The sequence below is a fragment of the Medicago truncatula genome, chromosome 8 (assembly GCF_003473485.1).
Source record: "Medicago truncatula cultivar Jemalong A17 chromosome 8, MtrunA17r5.0-ANR, whole genome shotgun sequence".
NCBI classification, from domain to species: Eukaryota; Viridiplantae; Streptophyta; class Magnoliopsida; order Fabales; family Fabaceae; genus Medicago; species Medicago truncatula.
The window spans coordinates 46,596,050-46,619,018 of NC_053049.1; the positions used below are offsets into that span (position 1 = coordinate 46,596,050).

Consider the following 22,969-nt stretch of genomic DNA (forward strand, 5'->3'; position numbering starts at 1 on the left):
CAGAAACCCGAAAATGTTTGCGTAGGGTGTTTCGGTGGCATATTATCATAATACGAGACAAGGCATGCTTTATGTCGACAGAATAAAATCAATTTCATTGTCCTTCCCATTTTTTATACATTTACCTTTGCTCTCAAGTATCAACACACATCTTTTTACAAATTGATGTAATTTTATGATAAGAAGAAACAGGAAATGTGATGGATATTTTGATTTTATTATATAAACTACAAAAAAAAGACTCAAGATTTAAAAGGTTTTTCCTTAACATATTTCTTCGATTTGAGAAAGAAATTATGTGTATGTTTAAGAAGCATCGAATGAAAGGAATGGTTCAGATGCATGTGATGCACTTCCTGCATGCATGCAATCCAAATCCCTTAAAAACCTCAATGAGAAAAGCTAGGTAGGAGATACTAACACAACATATTGTCACCAACTCACTATATGCTTCAGAGCTTCTAACCTTCTGAGAGACACGGTCATGCAGATTATGAAATAAAATTATGGGTTTGGATTTTATTAATCATGTACTTCACTCCATAGCCTTGAAAGATCTCAATTAAATTAAAACCATTAAACTTTTCTTTTTAAACAGAAATATATGTTTGCCAAAAAAAACACAGTTTCTTGTATCTGTAGAAAAGCAATACTGAAAAAAATAAATACTGAAAGAGCCACGCTACTTAGATTAATCCATATGGTCATGATGGTTACAAGATTGAGATCTTAAATCCTGGTCATCTTGTCCAGATTCCTCAGACTTGGAAACAGAATCCTCAAAAGCATCTAGAAAAGATAACGTTGAATTTGTCTGTAAAGGGGGGGAAATTGAATCAGCATTATTAACTATTGAGTATAAATAATCAAGACAATAAGCAGATAATAGTTTCTTTTATCTTTCTTAACTTTTTGTTTCCTTAATCTAAAATACATGAAATACCAAATTCCATCACAGGTCTGAACCCTAAAAAGATGTGGAACTTTGAAAAAAATTCCAAGACTCCAAGTATCGTGTTCAGTAGCATTTCCCTTATAACCGTCACTCTATGCTTAAGCTATCTCTCAACTACTCACTTTACAAGCTTATTCTTCTATCATACTTATACACATACACTAAACAAGCTCTAGATATCCTACAACATGCTTGATAGGAGAAGAAACAACTACAGCTGGCAGCATAAATATACATTCATCAAAATCAATAATAATTAAGGCAAGGCTTAAGAGTATGGAAGTACTACACAGTACACCCTTACATTTGCTTGTATCAATTCCAAACTGAGACAAATCTATCTGTCCTTTTCAAAGTACCTGTAGCAATAAATTAATATACAAACACAAAGTATCTGCTGAATTGGAACTTAACAAAAGCAAAGTGAGGTACTACAGTCTTACATATGCAAATGAATCTACTTGCTGACAGAAGAAAGGTGGGCTGTTACATCGCTACTTGCTTCCAGACCCAAGTTTGGTACACTAAAATCTGCAGCTCTTTTTAACAACAAAAAATGTCCAAACCATTTAATGTCCAGTAGGCTAAATAATTAGAGTATGCAATATTAAGGGACTGATTTGGCAATTAAATTTCCATGCTAAATGCATGATCACATCACCCTTCAATTGCTTCTTTTCAATTTGATCTACACTAAAGATGTTAAATATGACCTTTCTTTTTTCAGGAAAAAATGACAACATTATGTTATAAATAGATGAATCAGACTAACGAATAATTGTCACCTACTAAAAGATATTTAGAAGTGAGATAAAGTCATGTGCCTTTTGGTGTTTAATACATTTGCTGTCCAATACAATTGCCAGTGGAAAATTTGAGTAATGATTATTATTCTGTTTTCAACAGACATTGTGCACATAAAAGGCAAAGCTACACGAATCATAGCCATGCCTTAATGATTCTGTTTTGAATCAGTCGGTGAAAGATGGAAATCTAATGACTTTTTCTCGCAAAGAGGGACCATCTTATTAGATTTGGTCAGTGTACTATATCTAACAGAATGGTGGTATCTAGCATATGGGTGAAATGGGAAGCATGAAAAATAGATGGTACAAGTGAGAAGATAAGATTGAGTAACACAACAGATGATGCATGAACAAGCATCTGAAAATCCAAAATCAATACCTAAATGAGATGTCATCCTCAACCATATCATCAGCAACTTGAAGCGGAACAGGTCCATCAGTTTCTTCTTCGTCAAGCAACTCTGTCAGTGAGTAAATGGGTTCCCTTTATTTTTAGTGATGGAAATTTGACACACATCATACATTTGGCTATTTGCCTATGTCACTTTGAAATAATTATCAAACTTATGCAGGAGTAAGAAACCAAATAAAAAGGTTGCAAACTTAAAAAAACAAAAAAACAAAAAAAAAAACTAGTATTCTATTAAAGGGAGTCGTATAGCTAAACCTAGTGCAAGCTCATGAGAGCTTGCCATATACCTTCCCTTCCTCTATTAAAGCCTGGTAACTAGCTGTCAAAACAGTCAGAACAGCTTTAACAAAGTGCCTGACAAGTATCAGTCAGCTTTGACCCAAAAAACTGCTACAACAGGTCTAGTGCTAGGGTATATATAAATGAATCACAGTTCTAATGATTCATTACACAATCAACAAAATACAAAAATCAAGATAAGATTCAAAGAGAATCATGAGCAACTTACAGAATCTCAACATATTCTTAGAACCTCTACGGGTCTACATAATTAATCATGGTATTTTGATTTACCTAATATGCAGTGTTTAATGAAAAATTAAGATTCATTAAACTACCTATGTGTAAGATCATGTAGAGTCATCTCAGACTACTAGTTCCTAAATGAGAAAACATGGGGGGGCTATCATAATCAACAAGATGAAAAACCAAAATATGGGGGCTATCAGAATCAGACTACTAGTTCCTTTTGTATTGCGCGCGCATGCACACACGCACACACACTACACACACTCACACACATTCCAAGAGAAACCAATGAGTATATCTAATGACTTCTCGCAAACAGGAGTCAACTTACTAGTATTTAATATAACGCATTGTGACATTAAATGTGTGTATGTGTGTGTGTGTGTGTCTAGGTCCATGTACATAAGACATAGCATCGTTATTTCTTTTCTGAAATTCTCTAAACCATTTTCAAGTAAACAGAATTGCAGGAATGTCCAGTGACATATAAGGTTTAAACTAACAAAAAGGAAACTCGATATTTTACAATTCAAAGTAAAAGAAGAGATAATTACCTGATGGTCTTTCAATGCCACCATTTACAGAGCTACACAGTTGCGAGTCATTGCACTCATTGAGTGACTCGAGATCATCAATAAATGAATCAGGACTAAAACTTTTAGCAATTTCCCTTTCAATGTAAATTATCATGCTATCTGGTATAAACTCATCTTCCATCATGTTTTTCAACATAGACTTGAAAGTTTTCATTGCTGACGAAGATCTTTCGGTTGTGGGTGTAGAAACCGGAAGAGTCATGATAAGGCGGAGTAGTCTATCAATCAAGTAGTAAACTTCTGACTTTTTCGTTGCTGCCAAACATGCACACAATTCTTGGATAGTTGATAAGCTTTTCAAAGTTGAATCTTGACGAGCATCAATAATGAAATGTTGAAGTTGAAATCGCGAAGTAATCTTCTCCTGCTCATGAAATCCATGGGATAATATTTTTCTACAAGAGTGCAAATATTATCAATGTTAAAAGCTTGGTGAGTATCCTTAGGAACCAAAGCAGAGCCTAGAGTCAACAACTCCATTGATTGGTCACTGAACCTGCTATTCAATTCTTGTATTTGCTTGTCAATGGTAATAAAAAATACTTGTTCTCTATAATACTGCATTAATGTGATTTGATCCTCCTGTTGGCGACGAGCGCGCCGTGATATTGGTACATACGGAGCATCGACCTTAGGAACATGAATACCATTTTTATCACAAAAAGATGTCACAGTCTTTAACAACTTATCCCAACCATCTTGTCTCATATTTTGAAGCAGTGCTTTGGTAGAACGAACTATATGCTTGACATTAACTACATTTGGATGTTGTTGTTGTAAAGCTTGACAAAGAATATCAGTTATCCCCATCGTATTTCTCATCAAATGCAAGACCAATACAAAGTCAAATGTGGTCAAGTGATTATAAGCCATATAAGCATCCCCATTTTGACAATAATTTGACCCATTCTCAGAAAGTTTTTCTAAAATACAACAAGTTGCATCATACCTATTTATCAAGCTACAAATAGGAGAAAAATATGATGTCAAACGAGCATCACCAACTTGTTGCATAGTACCCATACGATCTTCCCCTTCACCAGTTTCAAGCTCTCTGGTCTCTAGTAACTGTGCAATTTCATTTAACTCGGCAGCTAGTAACTTATCATAAAAAATTGACAATATTAGTCAAGCTAAAAAAGAATTGCATAATAGGAGTAATTTATGTTGATGCACCAACCAAGGCAAGATCCAACTTATGTGCAAAACAGTGAATGTAGTATGCAGAAGGACATTGATTCAAAAATAGTGCTTGTAAGCCATTCCATTGTTCTCTCATATCGCAGGTACCGTCATAACCTTGACCACGAATGTTAGAAACATCAAGATTATGTCGAGAAAGTATAGCACAAACTTGTTCATTAAAATGATTGTATCCAACTTCCACAATATTGTGTAAAACCATTTTTATGAACAAATCTCAAAATAAGAGGCATTTGTTCATATTGTGATTTATCCCAAGCTCCATCCAGAACAATGCAAAATTTGGAATCACCAATTTCGTCACGGATATGCTTTTTCACTCTACTAGCAAGAACATGCAAGATGTGTTTTTGAAATGGAAATGAAGCACAGTTGGAAAGATAGGAGTCATTTCCCGACAAGGCCTGGGAAAATTCATCATTCCAAGATGCTATAAGTTCGACCATTGAAAGAAAAGCCTCTTCTCTTGGTGTCTTTGTTCAGAAGTTTGTTCGCCAAAAAGAACAATACTAAAAGCCATATCTTGAAGTGCTAAAAAACGAACAATGGTGATGAAATTCTTAAGAAATATTCGATTCTTGGTAATTTGATCTGAGTTTTGAGCGTGAATAACATTCTCAGACTCATCATCAGTAAATATATATTGTAAATTTGTAATTGTTTTTGAAAAATCATTACCAAATACTCAATTTTAGTTGGAAATTTGTGTAAACTTTTTCGAATTTTGATATCAGATCAACACAATTATTTCCATTTTGTAGAATATAATGAAAATAACTAATTTGATAAGGATAAAATATGCACCAAATACATAAAAAATTGTCTTATTTTATTGACCGGCATTTGACAACATGTTATATGATTTTAAGAGGAAGTTTTGGATGGTCATCGATTGAACAAATTATTTAGACACACACAATTGATAAAACGTAGAAAGAGAACAAAATTAAATACATTGTAATTTTTAAATAATTAACATGTATTTTTGGGTACAAGTCCAAATGGTACCTAAATGACCGTGAAAATCCAAACATTTTCCTAATTCGAGTTATCCTTCTATGTATTGTTAGGATGTTGTGTATTGAAATTGTAAAAACATCCAAATTGTTTTCTGTTAGTTATTTTATGAACAATACTAACTAACCATAGGCTTATCCGAGAATCAAACTATTGAAAGCCATATTCAAAAACTGGTTCAAATAATAAGGATCCTAATTTTGAAGGTTGTTGTTGGAGGAGGCCGAAGAGAGTTGACACAGGAAAGAGAAAGGTGAGGGGGTGAAGCCGTGAAGGAGTCTTGGGAAAGTGCAGTGTCTTACTCCCAAGGGTATGGAAAGGAACGGTTTAGATGCATGTTGACTGCACTTACCACATGTTTCTAATGACTGCATATAAATCTTAATAATAAATGCTGGGTTGAATACTCTAACTTTTATATAGATTATAGAGTCGTAATGCATTTCAGAGCCCATAACCTTCTGAGAAACACATTTATGCAGATAGTGAAGAACAAAATGCTGGGTTTGGATTTTATTAATCATTTACTTCACAACATAGCATTGAAACATCTCATCTCAATAAATTCAAACCATTAAACTTTTCTTTTAAAACAGAAATGCATGTTCGCCAAAAAACACAGTTTCTTACATATCTATATAGAAAAGCAATACTGAAACAATAGACACTGAAATAACACTACTTAAATTCATCAATACAGCAATGATTGTTAGAAGATTGAGATCTTAAATCCTGCTCATCTTGTATGGACTCCTCAGACTTGGAAACGGAACCCTCAAGAGCCTCAAGAAAAGACAACCGTGAACTTGTCTGCCAAGGGAGGAAAATTGAATCAGCAATATTACATAATCAAGACAAATGAGCCAAATTTCTTTACTCTTTGTTTCCTTATTCTAAAACAAATGAACCAAAGTTTGAAAGAATCCAAGAATTGTGTTCAGTATCATTTCCCTTATAACTGCCACTGTATGATTAAGCCATCTCACTTTATATTGTACAATCTTATTCTACCATACCAAATACAATTAAAGTAATATATAAACATACTTACATTTAAAGTATTAAAGAATTACACACTTACATTTACTTGGATCAATATCAAACTGAGACGAATCTCTGTCCTTTTCAAACTACCTGTAGCAATAAAAAAATATATACACACTTAGCATCCGCTGAAATGAAACGTCACAGAAAAGTGAGGTGCCAGTCTTACATAAGCAAATGAATCTACTTGCTTAAGTCATGTGCTGTTTGGTGTTTAATACATTGGCTGACCAAGATGACACAATTGGTAGTGGAAAATAGTTTCATAGTTTAAAACAGGGCAACAACAACAACAACCAAGCCTTATCCCAATAAGTGGGGTCAGCTACATGGATCAAATGACGCCATAGTGTTCTATCAAAAACCATATTTGGATCCAACTCATTGACCTCTAAATCTTTTCTAATGGTTTCTCGAATGGTTTTCTTAGGTCTTCCTCTACCTCTTTTAACCTGACTCTCCTCCATTTGATCTACTCTTCTTACAACGGCATCTTCTTACAGGGCATTCAGGTTAATTCTATTTTTAAGAGAAGTTTTATCTACAAAAGTAGCATGTTTTATCCTCGTCAAATCTACCTGACATTGAATCTAAGCTTGAGTAATGATTATGCTGTTTTCAACTGACATTGTTCCACAAAAAGCAAAGTTACATGATTCATATCATAGCCATGCCTTGATGATTCTGTTTTGGATCAATCCGAGGCACAAAAAAAAGAATACAAATTATAAATTCATAAAATGATATCTAATGACTTCTTGCAAAGAGGTACCGTCTAGTGCACCATCTCAAACATAATGGTTGTATTATAATTAGAAAATGAGTCAAATAGGAAGCATAACAAATAGATGGTACAGAGTGAGAAGATCAGAACATTGAGTAAACACAGAAGACAAATAAGCATGCATTTGAATATCCAAAATCAATACCTAGATGAGATGTTATCCTCAACCTTATCTTCAGCAACTTGAAGCAGAAGGGATCCATCAGATTCTTCTTCACCAAGCATATCTGTTAGTGAGTAAACAGTTATCCATTATTTTTCATAATGAAATTTCACACACACCATACATTTTGGTTTTGCTAACTTCCAAAAAAAAAAAAAAACTGCAATATTCAAAACACGTCTACTGCTCTACATAATTAATCTTGGTTTTACGATTTACCTAATATGCAGTGATTCATGAAATTTAACATTCATTAGACTACCTTTGTGTAAGATCACATGCAGTCATCTCAGAACTGATCCTAAATGAGAAAACATGGGAGCTATCAAAATCAACAAGATGAATCAACCAAACATAATCAATGAGGAATGCCTTTTGTAATGTATGTTCCGATAAAACTAAGAACACACTGAACAAAAATAATAGTCTAAATTAACAAAAAGTATGGATGCCGTTAATTCCTTATGTGCTCAATGAAATATGTGATGCATGGGTTTTCCTAAATGGTTGTTCAAAACCTTGCAGTTGGGTACTTATCTGTGCAAGTACATGTTGGCTATGCATGGGTACATGCCAAATACAAACTTATTGCTAGTGTACAAAACAGTGCTTGCAAAACACAAGGATTCGTTGCTGAGTTGTTGGGTTTGCTATGAAATCAAACAAAATGCTACTTCATTTGTTTTAGAATAATATTATGGAAAAACTGTTGTGCTGGATTCTTTGCTTTCACGTATCATAAGAAGAAAAATGCTTCACAACGACATTTGAGTATGTTGAAAAATAATAGTAGAAATTGATAATCAGATTCATGTATTTGCGAGTTCATGTACATAAAAGTAGCATCCTTAATGATTATCTTGTAAAATGTAAGTTGTGTGTGTGTGTGTGTCAAACTTAGTGTGCAATTTCCATCAGCAATTAAGAAAATTTCTTCTCTGAAGTTCTATATAAACCTTTCTCAAGTGATCAGAATTGCAGGAATGTTCAGTGATAAATGGCTTAACCTAACAGCAAGGAATCTCAGTATTTTACAATTCAAAGCAAAAGCAGAGACAGTAACCTGGTGGTTTGATAATGCAATCATTCACAGAGCTACACAGGTGTGAGTCATTGTGCACTTTGAGATCATCAATAATTGAATCAGAACTAAAAATTTTAGCGATCTCCTTCTCAATGTAAATTAGCATGCTATCGGCTAGAAACTCATCTTTCCTCATGTTTCTCAACATAGTCTTGAAAATTTTCATTGCTGAAAAAGATCTTTCGGTTGCAGCCGTATAAACCGGAAGAGTCATGATAAGACGGAGTAGTCTGTCAATCAAGTAGTAAATTTGAGCCTTTCTTGTTCCTGCCAAACATGAACACAATTCTTGGATAGTTGATAAATTCTTCAAATTTGAATCTTGACGGGCTTGAATAATGAAATATTTAAGTTGACGTTGCAAATCAATCTTCTCCTGCTCGTTGAAATCCATGGGATAACATTTTTCTACAAGAGTGCAAAGATGATCAATATCAAAAGCTTTGCAACTATCCTTAGGAACCAAAGCAGAGCATAGAGTTAATAACTCCATTGCTTGGTCACTAAACCTGCTATTCAACTCTTGTAATTGATTGTCAATGACAATAAAAAACACTTCTACTCTAAAATAATGCTCTATTGTGATGTGATCCTTTTGGTGACGAGATTGCCATGGTCTTTCTACATACGGAGCATTGAATTGAGGAATCTCAATATCATGCTTTGCACAGAAACATTTCACGTCTTTTAACAATTTATCCCAACCATCTTGTCTAAAAATTTGAAGCAGTGCTTTGGTAGAACGAACTACGGCCTTGACATTAACTAGATATGGACATTGTAGTTGCACAACATCACAAAGAACATGAGTTATCCCCAAGATTTCTCTCATCATATGCAAGATCAATACAAACTCAAATGCGGTCAAGTTGTCGTAAGCAATAGAAGCATCACCACTTTGATAATAAGTAGACCCATCATCAGCAAGTTTTTTAAGAATCGAACAAGTTGTATCGTACATCCTTATCAAGCTACAAATAGAAGAAAAATGTGACCTCAAACAAGTATCTCCAACTCTTTGTAAACTACCAATTTGATTTGCCCCTTCGCCAATTTCACTGATCTCTAGCAAATGTGCGATTTCATTTAACTTGGCAGCTAGCGACTCATCATGGGGCTTACTACAAGAATTGAAAAAATTGACAATAGAAGTCAACTTTGAAAAGAATTGTTGAATTGGAAAAACTTCTGACGATGCACAAACCAAGGCAGGTTGCAACTTATGTTCAAAACAATGAATGTGGTATGCATAAGGACATTCATTCAAAATTAGTGTCTGCAAACTATTCCATTGTTCTCTCATATCGCTAGTGCCATCATACCCTTGACCACGAATATTAGAAACATCAAGATTGTGTCGAGAAAGTATAGCGTAAATTTCTTCCTCTGATGGCTCAAAGTCTTTAACATGCACAATATCAAAAAACCGCTCTTGTATAAAACCATTTTTATCAACAAATCTCAAAACAAGAGCCATTTGTTCCTTTTGTGGTCCATCACAAACTCCATCAACAACTATGCAAAATTTGGAATCACCAATTTCCTCGCGAATATGACTTTTCACTTTATTAGAAAGAATATGCAAGATCTCTTTTCGAAATTGAAATGAAGCACAACTAGAAAGATATGGGCCATTTTCCAGCACAACTTTGGCAAATTCATCATCATATTTTGCTGCAACCTTTGCCATTGACAGAAAAGCATCTTGGTGTCTTGCTTCGCTAGTTTCACCATCACGACTAAAATCAACATCTTGAAGTGTTAAATTACGAACAATGTCAATCGAAGTCTTGAGACATACTCGATTCTTCTTAATTTGATCTGATTTTTGCACATCAATAACATTCCCCAACTCACCATATGCAACTCTAGGAACCTTGGAAGGTTGTTTTTCATTTTCTTCAACTTTCAGGTTCTCGAGACAGTTTTCAGGTTTGGGTGAGGAAGTCAAACGTTCTTCATCTTTGTGGGTAACTATCCTCTTGAAGAAAGAATCGATTTTTTGACTCTTAACCATTGCTACTTTTCTTAACTACTGAACTGCATAGGAGAACAGAAAAGCAAAAACATTAATGTGAATACAAACAAAGAATGAACAAAAATAAAACCTAAACAGTTGAAACACAATGAGTTCCTTACACAAAAACATTGCAAATCCCTAAACAGAAGATGTTTGCAAAAATAATAAAAAAAATAAGAAAATAAAAAGTAAAAGCGAGTAGCAACATTTTGAATTGAATGAAAGAAAACGGAAAAGGAAGAATCTGAGAAGTGAGAAGAGAAGGTTGATTGAGATTTTGAGCATTCAACAAAAATAAAAGACGCGCGCTACCTTTCTAGTTCTTCACAAAATATATAGCAATTAGCGAAGGGTTTTAGAGTGTTTTTACTTTTTACAGTCCCCTCGTTTTTTTTTTTTTTTTATCTAATGTGATATCTTGCAAATGAGTTTACTTAATTAACCCTTACTTTTGTAATTAAAAATAAGATGAATGCTAAGGAAACTCTCTTTTTAACACTATTCAACATTCATTTTTTTATTGGATAAAATTAATGTTTGACCCACCACTTTAAGTGGAATTCATTTTCAAAGTGTGAGACCCACTATGATTTAAGCTAATTAGGAAGTGAGTGTTGAAAAGAGAGTGTTGTTAGCACGAGAAAAACATTTTAAAAATAAGAGAAATTCTAAATATTTATAAAGATCATTTACTTAATTAACCTTTATTTTTGTTATTAAAAATAAATTACCAAAATAACTGCTATATATTCGGTTAGATTAGAGTTCACGAGAACATTTCCCTTTTGAAAAAATTTAAGCACCAAAAATATTCACGCAAAATTTTATAGGATTTAAAAATTCTAATAGAAAATTTCAGAGACTAAAATGCTAAAATGCTGATAGAAAATTAATAGGAACTAAAAAAACAAATTGTTTTGTCTGTACTAAAAACAAAAGTCTAAATATTTTTAGAGGCAATTTACTTAATTAACACTTACTTTTTTATAATTAAAAATAAATTACAAGAATAATAAATACATATTCCTTTAACAGAACAAAAAAAAAAAAAAAAAAAAAAATCACGAGTCCATTATCTCTAATCGCATATTCATTTTCTCTCATGACATTTCATATATTTTTTAAAGATTTTCATACAGTTAACTGTAGTTATAAAATCATTTACAAAACAAATGTTACATTTTTTACTCGATCGTCACAAATGTTACATTTTTTACTCGACCATAATAATACTTTGGTCCAATTATGCCGATAGAAATAGAAACAAAAATTAATAAATAGATTAAACACGTTAAATATGTGACTTGAAAAATAATTCAAATGAACGTTATATTATTTTCGACAATATTGTGTATATTTTCTCTTATAAATATAATAGTTATGTTGCCCATATCATCATAGCTCAGTTGATAGAGACATTGCAATATGCATGGGCCGAAGTACGAACCTTGATTCTTTACTTATACTTAAGGGGTGAAATTCTGACCACCAAACAACCCGACCAATACACACACATGTATGAGCTAAACTGCGGACAATTACCCTCAAAATTAAGCGGATAATGTAGGTTTTTACCTTATGTTTTTGTGGATACTCAATGTGTATGGGTGCAATTGCCATCAATGATGGTTTAGATTTTAGTATTCATGTACTTCAACCCATAGCCTTCAAAGATCTCAATTAAATTAAAACCATTAAACTTTACTTTTTCAAACAGAAATAGCCACAACAACAACAACAAAAAGAAAACAGTTTCTTGTATCTGTATAAGCAATAGTGAAAAAAGAGATGTCAAAAGAGCCACGCTACTGAAACTCATCCATAATGTCAAATTGCCAATGATGGTTACGAGACTAAGATTTTAAATCCTGATAATCTTGTCTGAATTCCTCAGATTTGGAAACAGAACCCTCAAGAGCCTCGACAAAAGACAAAACCGTGAACTTGTCTGCAAAGGAGGAAAATTGAATCAGCAATATTAAATAATACAGTAAAAGCCAATATGCAGAAAGTAGTTCCTTGTATCTTTTTTTCTTTCTTGTTTCCTTCTTCTAAAACACATGAGCAGAAGTTTGAAAGAATTCAAGTATTGTGATCAGTACCATTTCCCTTATAACTGCCACTATATGACTAAGCTATCTCAGATAGGGGTGGGCATGGTTCGGTTAACCATACTAACCGAACCGAAGTTTTGAAATGGTTCGGAATAACCGAACCGTTTAAGGTTTGGAACTAACCGAATTGAACCAAAGTTATGGTTCGGTTAACCATTTGCATACCTATTAACCGAACCGAACTGTTATGGTTCATGTTTCATGAATTTTATCAGTAACACTATCTGTATTATACCACTTGCTTCTGTTGTCTCAAAATATCAGTACTTTATTAATTGCTGCTAAAGTTCAATTTTAAGGAGACAATGACATCAAGAAAATTCATTCAAATTTAAGGCCTAATTAAACAAGTCCAAACAATATAGAAACACTAATCATTCTGAAGTTAAACAAACCAAAAATAAGCAACCTTAGCACAACATATGATATATAAGTGCTTATGAATAAGTTATTTCTGTAACAAAAAACTTAACCCAAAATCATCATACCCAGAAACAAAAATCAAACAAAATCATATCCAAAAACAAAAATCAAATAAAAATATAAAATCATACCCAGAAATCAAAATCAATATACCCAAAAGTAAAACTCAAAAAAACATCATACCCATAAACTAATTTATACCTTAGGAATCGCAGAAGAGGTGAGAGTGAGAATCGCAGAAAAGTCCAGAAGAAGAAGAGTGAGAATCGCAAAATCAATGAGGTCACATTTCGGTTCCGTTCATGTGAGCTGGCTTCGATTGAGTGAGAATCAGAGAAGAAGAGGTGAATTGGATTGAAATTGAAATGAAATTAGGGTTTAGAAAAGGGTTTGGTTCATGATTTTTGTGTGAAAATTTTCCAGAATAGTGAGAACTGAATTGAGATGTAATGGTTCAGTTCGGTTCACAACAATTAACCGAGTTTAATAACCGTTTGATTCAGTTAGTGAATTGTTTTTAAAATAACGGTTCAGTTCAATAACTAATACAATAGTTTAGTTAATTTTAGTTTGGTTCAGTTCGGTTAACCGGTTCAGTTCAGTTTTTGGTTATTTTTGCTCACCCCTACTCAGAAGTACTCACTTTATATTCTACAATCTAATACAACAAGCTCTATATATCCTACAACACGCTAAATTGGAGAGGAAACAACTAAAGCTTGCAGCACTAAATATACATCCATCAAAATCAATAATAATTAAAGCAAAGGCTAAAGAGTGTTAAAACACTACATATTTACTTAGATCAATACCAAACCAAGACAAATCTACATGTCCTTTACAAAGTACCTGTAGCAATAAACAAAAATATAAACACTTATTTGCTGAAATGAAACCTATCAAAGAAGGTGAAATGCCACAATCTTAAATTAGTTTTTTTTTAATTTATGTTAATTGTTATTTTAGTATTTTTCTCCTTGCCAGGACTTGAACCCTGGACCATTAATCCCTTAGCTCAAACCAGTTGAGCTACCGCACACACACAGAGAGTTTTACTTAAGTAAATGAATCTACTTGCTTAAAATCATGTGCTGTTTGGTGTTTGTTACATTGGCTGACCAAGATGATACAATTGGCAATGGAAAATAGTTTAAAACATGGCATTCAGGTTAGTTCTATTCTTTAAAGAAGTTTTATAGCATGTTTATCCTCGCCAGATCTACCTGACATTGAATCTAAGCTTGAGTAACGATTATTCTGTTTTCAACTGACATTTTGCCTACAAAAGGCAAAGTTACATGATTCATAGCAATGCCTTGATGATTCTGTTTTGAATCAATCTGAGGCACACAAAAAAAGGATATAAATTATAAACCCATAAAGCGGTATCTAATGACTTCTTGCAAAGAGGCACTGTGTTATTATATTTGGTTAGTGCACCATCTCTAACAGAAAGGTCGTATTATATCTAGCAAATGAGTCAAATGGGAAGTATAACAAATAGATTGTAGAGTGAGAAGATCGAAAGATTGAGTGAACACAGAAGACACATATGAGCATGCATCTGAATATCCAAAATCAATACCTAGATGAGATGTCATCCTCAATCAGATATTCAGCAACTTGAAGCGGAAGGTATCCATCAGATTCTTCATCGCCAAGTAATTCTGCTAGTGAGTAAACAGTTACCCTTTATTTTTAGTAATGAAATTTCACACACACCATACATTTTGATTTGGCAATTTACCTATGTCACTTTGAAACAACTATGAACTTATGCAAGAGTCAAAACCGAATAATAGGTTGCAAACTTCCAAAAAAAAATCTGCAATATTCTAAACACATCTTCTGCTCTACATAATTAATCATGGTTTTACAATTTACCTAATATGCAGTGATTCATTCAACTTTGTATGTGTAAGATTATATGGAGTCATCTCAGACTACTGATCCTAAATGAGAAAATATGCGAGCTATCATAATCAACAAGATGAAACAACCAAATATAATCCACGAGGAATGTCTTTTGTATTGTATGTTCCGATAAAACTAATAAAACATTGAACAAAAACAAAAGTCGAAATCAACAAAAAGTATGGATGCCGTTAATTCCTTATGTGCTCAATGAAATATCCAGTGCCACTACATGTTTGCTATGCACCTAATACAAACTTATCACTAGAGTACAAAACAGTGCTTGCAAAACACCAGGATTCGTTGCTAAGTTGTTGGGTTTGCAACTAAAATGAAACAAAATGCAACTTCACTCTCTTCAAAATGCTACTTCCTTTGTTTCAGAACAATATTTAAGAATAGATACGAAAAAAATGTCGTTCATGCTTCTTTGCTTTCACGTATGATAAAAAGAAAACTGTTTCACAACGACATTTAAGTATGTTAAAAATACTAGTAGAAATTGATAATCAGATTCATGTATCTGTAAGTTAATGTCCATAAGAAGTAGCATCTAATTATCTAGATGTATATTAGTATCAAACTTCCTGATCAATTCCACGAAGCAACTAAGAAAATTGCTTCTCTGAAATTCTATAAATCTTTCTCAAGTGAGCAGAATTGCAGGAATGTCCAGTGACATAAGGTTTAAGCTAACTGAAAGGAAGCTCAGTATTTTTACAATTCAAAGCAAAAGCAGAGATAGAGTTACCTGATGGTCAGGTACTGCAATCATTTACAGAGCTACACGGTTGTGAGTCATTGTGCTCTTTGAGTGAGACTCGAGATCATCAATAATTGAATTAAAAGTAAAACCTTTAGCAATCTCCTTTTCAATGTAAATTATCACGCCGTCTGCTAGAAAAGCATCTTCACTCATGTTTCGCAACATAGTCTTGAAAATTTCCATTCCTGCAAAAGATCTTTCGGTTGTAGCAGTAGAAACCGGAAGAGTCATGATAAGACGGAGTAATTTGTCAATCAAACAGTAAACTTCTGATTTTTTTGTTGCTGCCAAACATGTACACAATTCTTGGATAGTTGATAAATTCTTCAATTTTGAATCTTGACGAGCATCAATAATGAAATGCTGAAGTTGACATCGTAAATTAAGCTTCTCCTGCTCGTTGAAATCCATGGGATAATATTTTTCTACAAGAGTGCAAATATCATCAATGTTAAAAGTTTTGTAAGTATCCTTAGGAACCAAAGCACAACTTAGAGTTAACAACTCCATTGCTTGGTCGCTAAACCTGCTATTCAACTCTTGTAATTGTTTGTCAATGGCAATGGAAAACACTTCTTCCCTATAATAATGCTCTATTGTGATGTCATCCTTTTGGTGATTAGAGCGCCATGCAGGTCTTGCTACATACGGAGCTTTCAATTGAGGAACCTCAATACCATTTTTATCACAAAAACATATCACACTTTTTAACAACTTACTCCAGCCATTTTGTCTCGTGTTTTGAAGCAGCACTTTGGTAGAACGAACTATATGCTTGACATTAACAACATTTGGATTTTGTTGTTGTAAAGCTTGACAAAGAATATCAGTTATCCCCATAATATTTCTCATCAAATGCAAGATCAATACAAATTCAAATGTAGTCAAGTTATCAAAAGCAATAGAAGCATCCCCACTTTGACAATAAGTTGAACCAACATTGGTCAGTTTTTCTAAAAGAGAACAAGTTTCACCATACATGTTTATCAAGGTACAGATAGAAGGAAAATGTGACCTCGAACGAGTTTGCCAAGTAAAATTCTCCCCTTCGCTGGTTTCAAGCTCATTGATCTTTAGCAAATGTGCAATTTCATCTAACTTGGCAGCAAGTAACTCATCATGGGGCTTACTACAACAAGAGAAAAAATCTACAATAGAATTCAATTCAGAAAAGAACAGGTAAATTGGAGTAACTTCTGACGATGCACAAACCAAGGCAGATTGCAACTTATGAGCAAAACAATGAATGTGATATGCAGAAGGACATTCATTCAAAAATAGTGCATGTAAACCATTCCATTGTTCTCTCATTTCGCAGGTACCATCATACCCTTGACCACGAATGTTAGAAACATCAAGATTATGCTGAGAAAGTATAGCACAAACTTGTTCCTTAAGAGCGGATACCTCAAAATTAATGTCTTTAACATGCACAATATCAAACAACCGCTCTTGTATAAACCCCTTTTTATCAACAAATCTCAAAACAAGGGCCATTTGTTCCTTTCCTGATTTATCAAGAGCTCCATCAACAACTATACAAAATTTGGAATCACCAATTTCCTCACGGATATGGTTTTTCACTTGACTAGAAACAACTCGCAAGATCTCTTTTCGAAATTGAAGTGAAGCACACTTGTCAAGATATTGGCCATTTTTCAACATGGCTTGGGAAAACTCATCATTAAATGATGCATTAAGTATTGCCATTGAACTGAAAACATCTTCATATCTTTCTTCGGTGGTTTCTCCATCACCACCACAAATAGCATGATCTTGAAATGTTAGATAAAGAACAATGCCAATTGAAGTTTGAAGAATACAATCTTGATTCTTCATAATTTGATCTAAGTTTGGCACATCAATAGCATTGTCATTATGCCCATCTTGATTCTCCTTCTCAAACTCATCACATGCAACTCTACGAACCTTGGAAAGTTGCTTCTCATTTTCTTCAATTTGTGGTTTTTCGGGTTCAGAGGTGGAATCTATATTCTCGTCATCTTGCTGAGCAAGTTTCCTCTTCAAAAAAGAATCGAGTCTTTGATTCTTGACCATTACTTTTCTGAACTACATAGGAAAAAATAAAAATAAAAATCTTTCCACGAATAAATCAAGAGTAAACCACCAAACTAATCCCCGACTTTGTAAAAGACTCTCAAATAGGTCATTGACATTATAAATATAAGGGTTAATAGGCTTTTACCCCCTGCCATTTAGGGGTTTTTTGGTTTACCCCCAATGAAAATAAAACTTGGAGATTTACATGGGAATCTCAAGTTTTTTTTTTTTTTTCCATAGGGGGCAAACCAAAAGACCACCAAAATGGCGGGGTGAAAACCTATTAACCCTACGTATAATATAATAAGAGATTAGTAATTTCTGAGAGTATATAAGAGATTAGTTTGGTGGTTTAATGGATAAATCAATGCCTCATTAGACACTAGACAAAAACATTGAATTGAAAAAACCCTAAACAGAAGCTGCTTTCGCCATAAAAAAATTAACAATACCGAGTAACAAAAAAAGTGAAAAGAAAAGAAGAATGAAAGTGAGAAGTGAAGAGAGGAATGAATACCTATCGTGCGTTTCCACTTTCCAGGCAGCGATGGAGTGAGTGAGCAAATAAATGGCGGGCGTTACCTTTCTAAAGCAAGTGTTATGGAGGAGAGGAGAGGAGAGAACCACTATTCTCAAATACTTTTTTATCGGATTTTATTTATGTTAATTTCGGATTACCAGCTTTCTCTGAGAATTGCTGTTCTCACGTGTTGTTTGGCTGTGCCACACGAGTAAAATATCAAAATGCCCCCTCAGCAGTTTGCTATCGAAGTTTTTAGGAAACCGGCGGCAGTTAATTGCCGAAGTTTTTAGGAATCCGGCGGCAGTTAGGTGCCGAGTAAAACCTCGGTAGTTAACTGCCGAGGAAAACTGAACATCCAAAACTTCACAAAATTCTCAAGTTCTCTCAAATCTACTACTACACTCTTGGAAAAAAGTAACGATCACGTCTCATTGAAAATTGCTTATTATCAATACATGAAGTTACAAGAACAAACTTTAATTTTCATTGAGTCTAAGTATTTTCACTCCTCTCTCTCTCAAGAGCCAAGTTAAGGTCTTCACCTTACACTCTCTTTTCCTGTCTTATCTCTTGATCTGAAACTATGGAAAGAGTTGTCCTTTGTGCAGCACCTATCATTTTTAGATACCATTTCCAGCCATTGTCATCAGCTTTCATGTTTACTATAAATTAGATCTATTTAATTTATATTTTTCTCTTAAGTTCTACTATTTGAAACAAAATAATTGTTTCTCATCCCTATTTTTCCTACTATCAACTTATTTTTATGTTTTATGTTTTTAATGAATTAATGATCATGGAGATGATGATCCAGTGAAGAATCCGAACAAATGTTAATCTTCCAAAGCAACCTATATTTGCACATTAAACAAAGTAAAAAAAGCCCATGAAATTAAAAATAATGTCATCAAAGTAGAAATATACAAATATACAAATATACATAACTCAATGTCATCAAAAGACTAAAACTAAAAAATAAGTCCTAAAAAAGGAAAATAGTACTACTGGTCCTGATCCTGATGATGGTGCCTCCTCCTCGGCCTCTGGGCTCTCCTCCTGGTCAAAATCGGCGCGATCTGCTCCCTCATATGGGTCATGGCCTCAAACCACTGCTGAGGGGTCATGCTCATGACCTCCTCCTGGCATAACTGCGCATCAGCGTAGGCAACAGCGCCACTAACCATGTCATAGGTGTCAGGCGAGCTTATCGCCTCATACCGCTGCCACTGCTCTGCAATGATCTACTCTTCATTTGCAGGCCTCGGAAGATCTCCTGGAATAGGTGGCAAGATCTGAGGGTGAGACACCCTAGTGTACCACAGGATATAGCCATCCGCCACCCACCATGTATCCTCTCCTGCCTGCTCACCCCGAGCGTCCGCCTCAAGCGTGTGAGTGCGGAAGTCGACGAACATCTGCACAATGGAAGGCGGGGGGAGGTCCCTAACATCAGTCGGATGTCTGGGGATGGTCTGCACGTATCCGTACTGCCTCAAAATCCTCTCGGGCAAGTGACGGTACACCCTACGGACGCCGCACATAATCCATCCAGAATACCAGAAAACCTCCTCGAAGTCCTGGATCTTTCTGTGCTCCTCGTACGGCCTCCAGCATACATCATCTAACTGTATACGATCGAGCAGTGACCGATACTTGATCCCCTCCCCATGACCCTTCTGGAGCTTCCACCTCGCTGCAACCGGATAGTTTTCCAGGTAGTCAGTGTTGAGATCAACACTGAAAAACCCTGGAAAATGCGCCAAAAACCATGCCTGCACAAACCAAACAAATAACATTTATAAATTATTACGCACGGAAAAATATAACAAAAAAATAAAGTTAACATAAATATAAAATTTCAGTTTTCTTACGGTGAGCAGTGTCACGCTCCCCCCAAGCGCTCTGTGACCAGGCCTACATGCATCCGCCAACTCGCCGTATAGGTAGGCGAGGGTCATAGCTCCCCAGGAATAATTATGCATCCCTGCGTAGCCGTCCGCCATGGTCGTCAAATATATCAGCTCGATGCGCTTGTTGCTTCTATCGCCAAACAACAAGCATCCGACCAAGTACAGAAGGTAACACCGGACGCAGTATGTCCTGACCCTCGCCAGCTCCTCAACCTCCTCAGGATCCTCCGTACCCGCCAATACGTTGGCCCTACCAAGGTACGAGGTATAGAAGTCCCTCAGCCTGGGGTAGCTAATGTACCCACCGTACTCCTGGTTGCAGATCTTCTCAGCCTCATGCTGGGCCACACCCAGATACGTCATCAGCAGTGTCGCTCCCTCATGCTTGGGCATCTTCTTCCCATGATCCAACATCCGCCCCTCAATAGGAAGATGCGTGAGACATGCGACATCATCCAATGTCACAGTCATCTCCCCCATCGGCATGTGGAAGGTGCTGGTCTCCGGATGCCACCTCTCGCATAAAGTAAGCAGCAAGGCATGAGGCACGGTGGAGTACCCCAAGTAGACCAAATCATGTAGCCAGCTCTGCTGAAGCGCATCTCAAAACCAATTCTCATTCCCGTTAGGGCGTCCGAGAGTGAGAATCTTCGCCCCATGATTATTCGGTTTAAGCACGCGGGTCTTACGAACCTGAAATAATAGAAAAATAAATATGGATATAATAATTAAACATAAAAATACATAACAGTGTATATAATAATTAAAAACACATATAAACAAAACAATTAAACATAAAAAATAGAATTAAAAAAATAAACATATAACAGTGTATATAATAATTAAAACAAACACACATTTAAAGAAAATAATTAAACATAAAGAAAAAGAATTAAAAAAAACACATATAGAGGTGGATATAATAATAAAAACAAACACACATTTAAAGAAAATATTTTAACATAAAGAAAAACCAATTAAAAAAAACACATATAAAAGTGGATTTAATAATTAAACAAACACACATTTAAATTAAAGAAAATATTTTAACATAAAGAAAAACCAATTAAAAAAACACATATAAAAGTGGATATAATAATTAAACAAACACACATTTAAATTAAAGAAAATATTTTAACATAAAGAAAAAACAATTAAAAAAAATACACTTACATTATTTGAATTATACCAGAGTGGCAACGCCACATGACCGGCATAAGAGTGGAGCAAGGACAAGTCAGCCGGTCCACCAGGAAAGGGAGGGTCCGTAGGTAACACCTCCGGTGCAGCAGCTGCTGCAATGTCATCATCGTCTCCTGCATCCTGCTAATGTGGTATATGATCCTGGTCATATCCACCATCCGTCACATCATGATGTACTTGATCCTGATAGTTCAGGTACTCCACCCCAGTCTGGTCAACAGGCTGTGACGGGTCAACAACCTGTGACTCCTCAGGCTGTGTAGCTTGAGAGCTTCCTGAGCCATCTCCCCTCCGACCTCTACCCCTCTTTGGGATGTGGCCGTTCTGTCTCTCCCTGCGGTGGCTCTGAGTCATGGCACGCCTACCACCAATCATCTTCGATGGATCAATGGGGTCCTGATCGGCCATATCTACAAAAAAAAAAAAAAATTAACATCATTTCAATAACATAATCAAACACATTAAACCTAAACTAAACATAAACATAAACCTAATTAAACCTAAACTAAACTAAACATAATTAAACCTAATTAAACATAAACATAAACATAAACACATTAAACCTAAACTAAACATAAATAAATTAACATTAACATTAAAATGAACATAATTCTCGTGTAACCTAAACTAACTAAAAAATCAAAATAAACTTAACCAAACTATAATTAACATCATTTCTATCATTTCTATCATTTCCATAACTAAACTAACTAAATAATCAATAAAATTGTCATTGAGACATTTTATCGAACACTTTGTGTGCAAAGTATAAAACATATTCAAATTGTGTTCATTTGCCACCATTCAAAGCCACATTATAATTTAAACTACATAGGCAACATCTACATTCATTTATCAATACATAAACTACACATGCAATGATGAAATTGTCAATTCATTTATAAAACCTAACCACATGCAAACTACTCAATTTTTTTAAAAAACTTAACATAAACAAATTAACATTAACATTAAAATGATTGACACAACTTACTTGTGATAATGTGCACTTGATTTGCTTGCAATTCGTGAAAATGGATTTGGTGAAGATTGGAGAGAATTTGAGAATTTTGAATGTTTTTTTGTAAATGGGAGGTTCTGGTTCTGCGTTCTGGTTATGTCCAGATTTCCTCGGTAGTTAACTACCGAGGAAAACCTCGGTAGTATGCTGCCGCCGGTTTACTCAAAACTTCGACAGTTAACTGCCGAAGGACATTTTGATATTTTACTCGTGTGGCACAGCCATACTATATGTGGGAACAGCAATTCTCGCTTTCTCTTGGTAATAGCGGTTGAAAAAAAAAAACTGATTGTTTTGATTTTGTAGAATTTATGATAAAATATTATATCAAAAACTACATTTGGGTCAAAAAAAAATAATCAATGATCTACATTTTAACCTTATTGAATTAGTGATTAATATGGTCTATATTATAGACTACA

The 22,969-nt window shown here is 34.6% G+C and overlaps 3 protein-coding genes across 8 annotated transcripts; all 3 read right to left on the bottom strand.

Annotated features, from left to right (window-relative positions):
• Positions 1 to 399: 399 nt before the first annotated feature.
• LOC112417449 (uncharacterized) lies at positions 400 to 4,400 on the bottom strand. Of its 4 annotated transcripts, XR_005643449.1 has the most exons (5): positions 3,256 to 4,400; positions 2,141 to 2,222; positions 1,399 to 1,494; positions 1,260 to 1,314; positions 400 to 814 (listed from the first exon to the last, which is right to left on the bottom strand). XR_005643449.1 is itself a non-coding variant. In XM_039828653.1 (4 exons), exons 1-3 carry the CDS (start codon positions 3,497 to 3,499, stop codon positions 1,413 to 1,415), a joined length of 408 nt encoding a protein of 135 aa, XP_039684587.1. In that variant the 5' UTR covers positions 3,500 to 4,400; the 3' UTR covers positions 400 to 1,314; positions 1,399 to 1,412. The 4 variants fall into 4 exon arrangements, 2 of the variants coding, with proteins under 2 accessions (XP_039684587.1, XP_039684586.1); XR_005643448.1 differs by having other exon boundaries at positions 1,260 to 1,494; XM_039828653.1 differs by having other exon boundaries at positions 400 to 1,314.
• A 1,609-nt stretch (positions 4,401 to 6,009) lies between these two features.
• On the bottom strand, positions 6,010 to 11,071 carry LOC112417178 (zinc finger MYM-type protein 1). The gene is made up of 4 exons (XM_039828500.1): positions 8,572 to 11,071; positions 7,491 to 7,572; positions 6,599 to 6,651; positions 6,010 to 6,327 (listed from the first exon to the last, which is right to left on the bottom strand). The coding sequence occupies exons 1-3, from the start codon at positions 10,607 to 10,609 to the stop codon at positions 6,648 to 6,650; spliced, it is 2,124 nt and encodes a 707-aa protein (XP_039684434.1). The 5' UTR covers positions 10,610 to 11,071; the 3' UTR covers positions 6,010 to 6,327; positions 6,599 to 6,647.
• A 1,065-nt stretch (positions 11,072 to 12,136) lies between these two features.
• LOC112417520 (zinc finger MYM-type protein 1) lies at positions 12,137 to 18,553 on the bottom strand. Of its 3 annotated transcripts, none has more exons than XR_003008088.2 (4): positions 18,408 to 18,553; positions 15,815 to 17,894; positions 14,735 to 14,816; positions 12,137 to 12,560 (listed from the first exon to the last, which is right to left on the bottom strand). XR_003008088.2 is itself a non-coding variant. In XM_024773626.2 (3 exons), the coding sequence occupies exon 2, from the start codon at positions 17,885 to 17,887 to the stop codon at positions 15,839 to 15,841; it is 2,049 nt and encodes a 682-aa protein (XP_024629394.1). In that variant the 5' UTR covers positions 17,888 to 17,899; positions 18,408 to 18,546; the 3' UTR covers positions 12,137 to 12,560; positions 15,815 to 15,838. The 3 variants fall into 3 exon arrangements, 1 of the variants encoding a protein (XP_024629394.1); XR_003008087.2 differs by having other exon boundaries at positions 15,815 to 17,899; positions 18,408 to 18,546; XM_024773626.2 differs by lacking the exon at positions 14,735 to 14,816 and having other exon boundaries at positions 15,815 to 17,899; positions 18,408 to 18,546.
• Between the last annotated feature and the right edge of the window lie 4,416 nt (positions 18,554 to 22,969).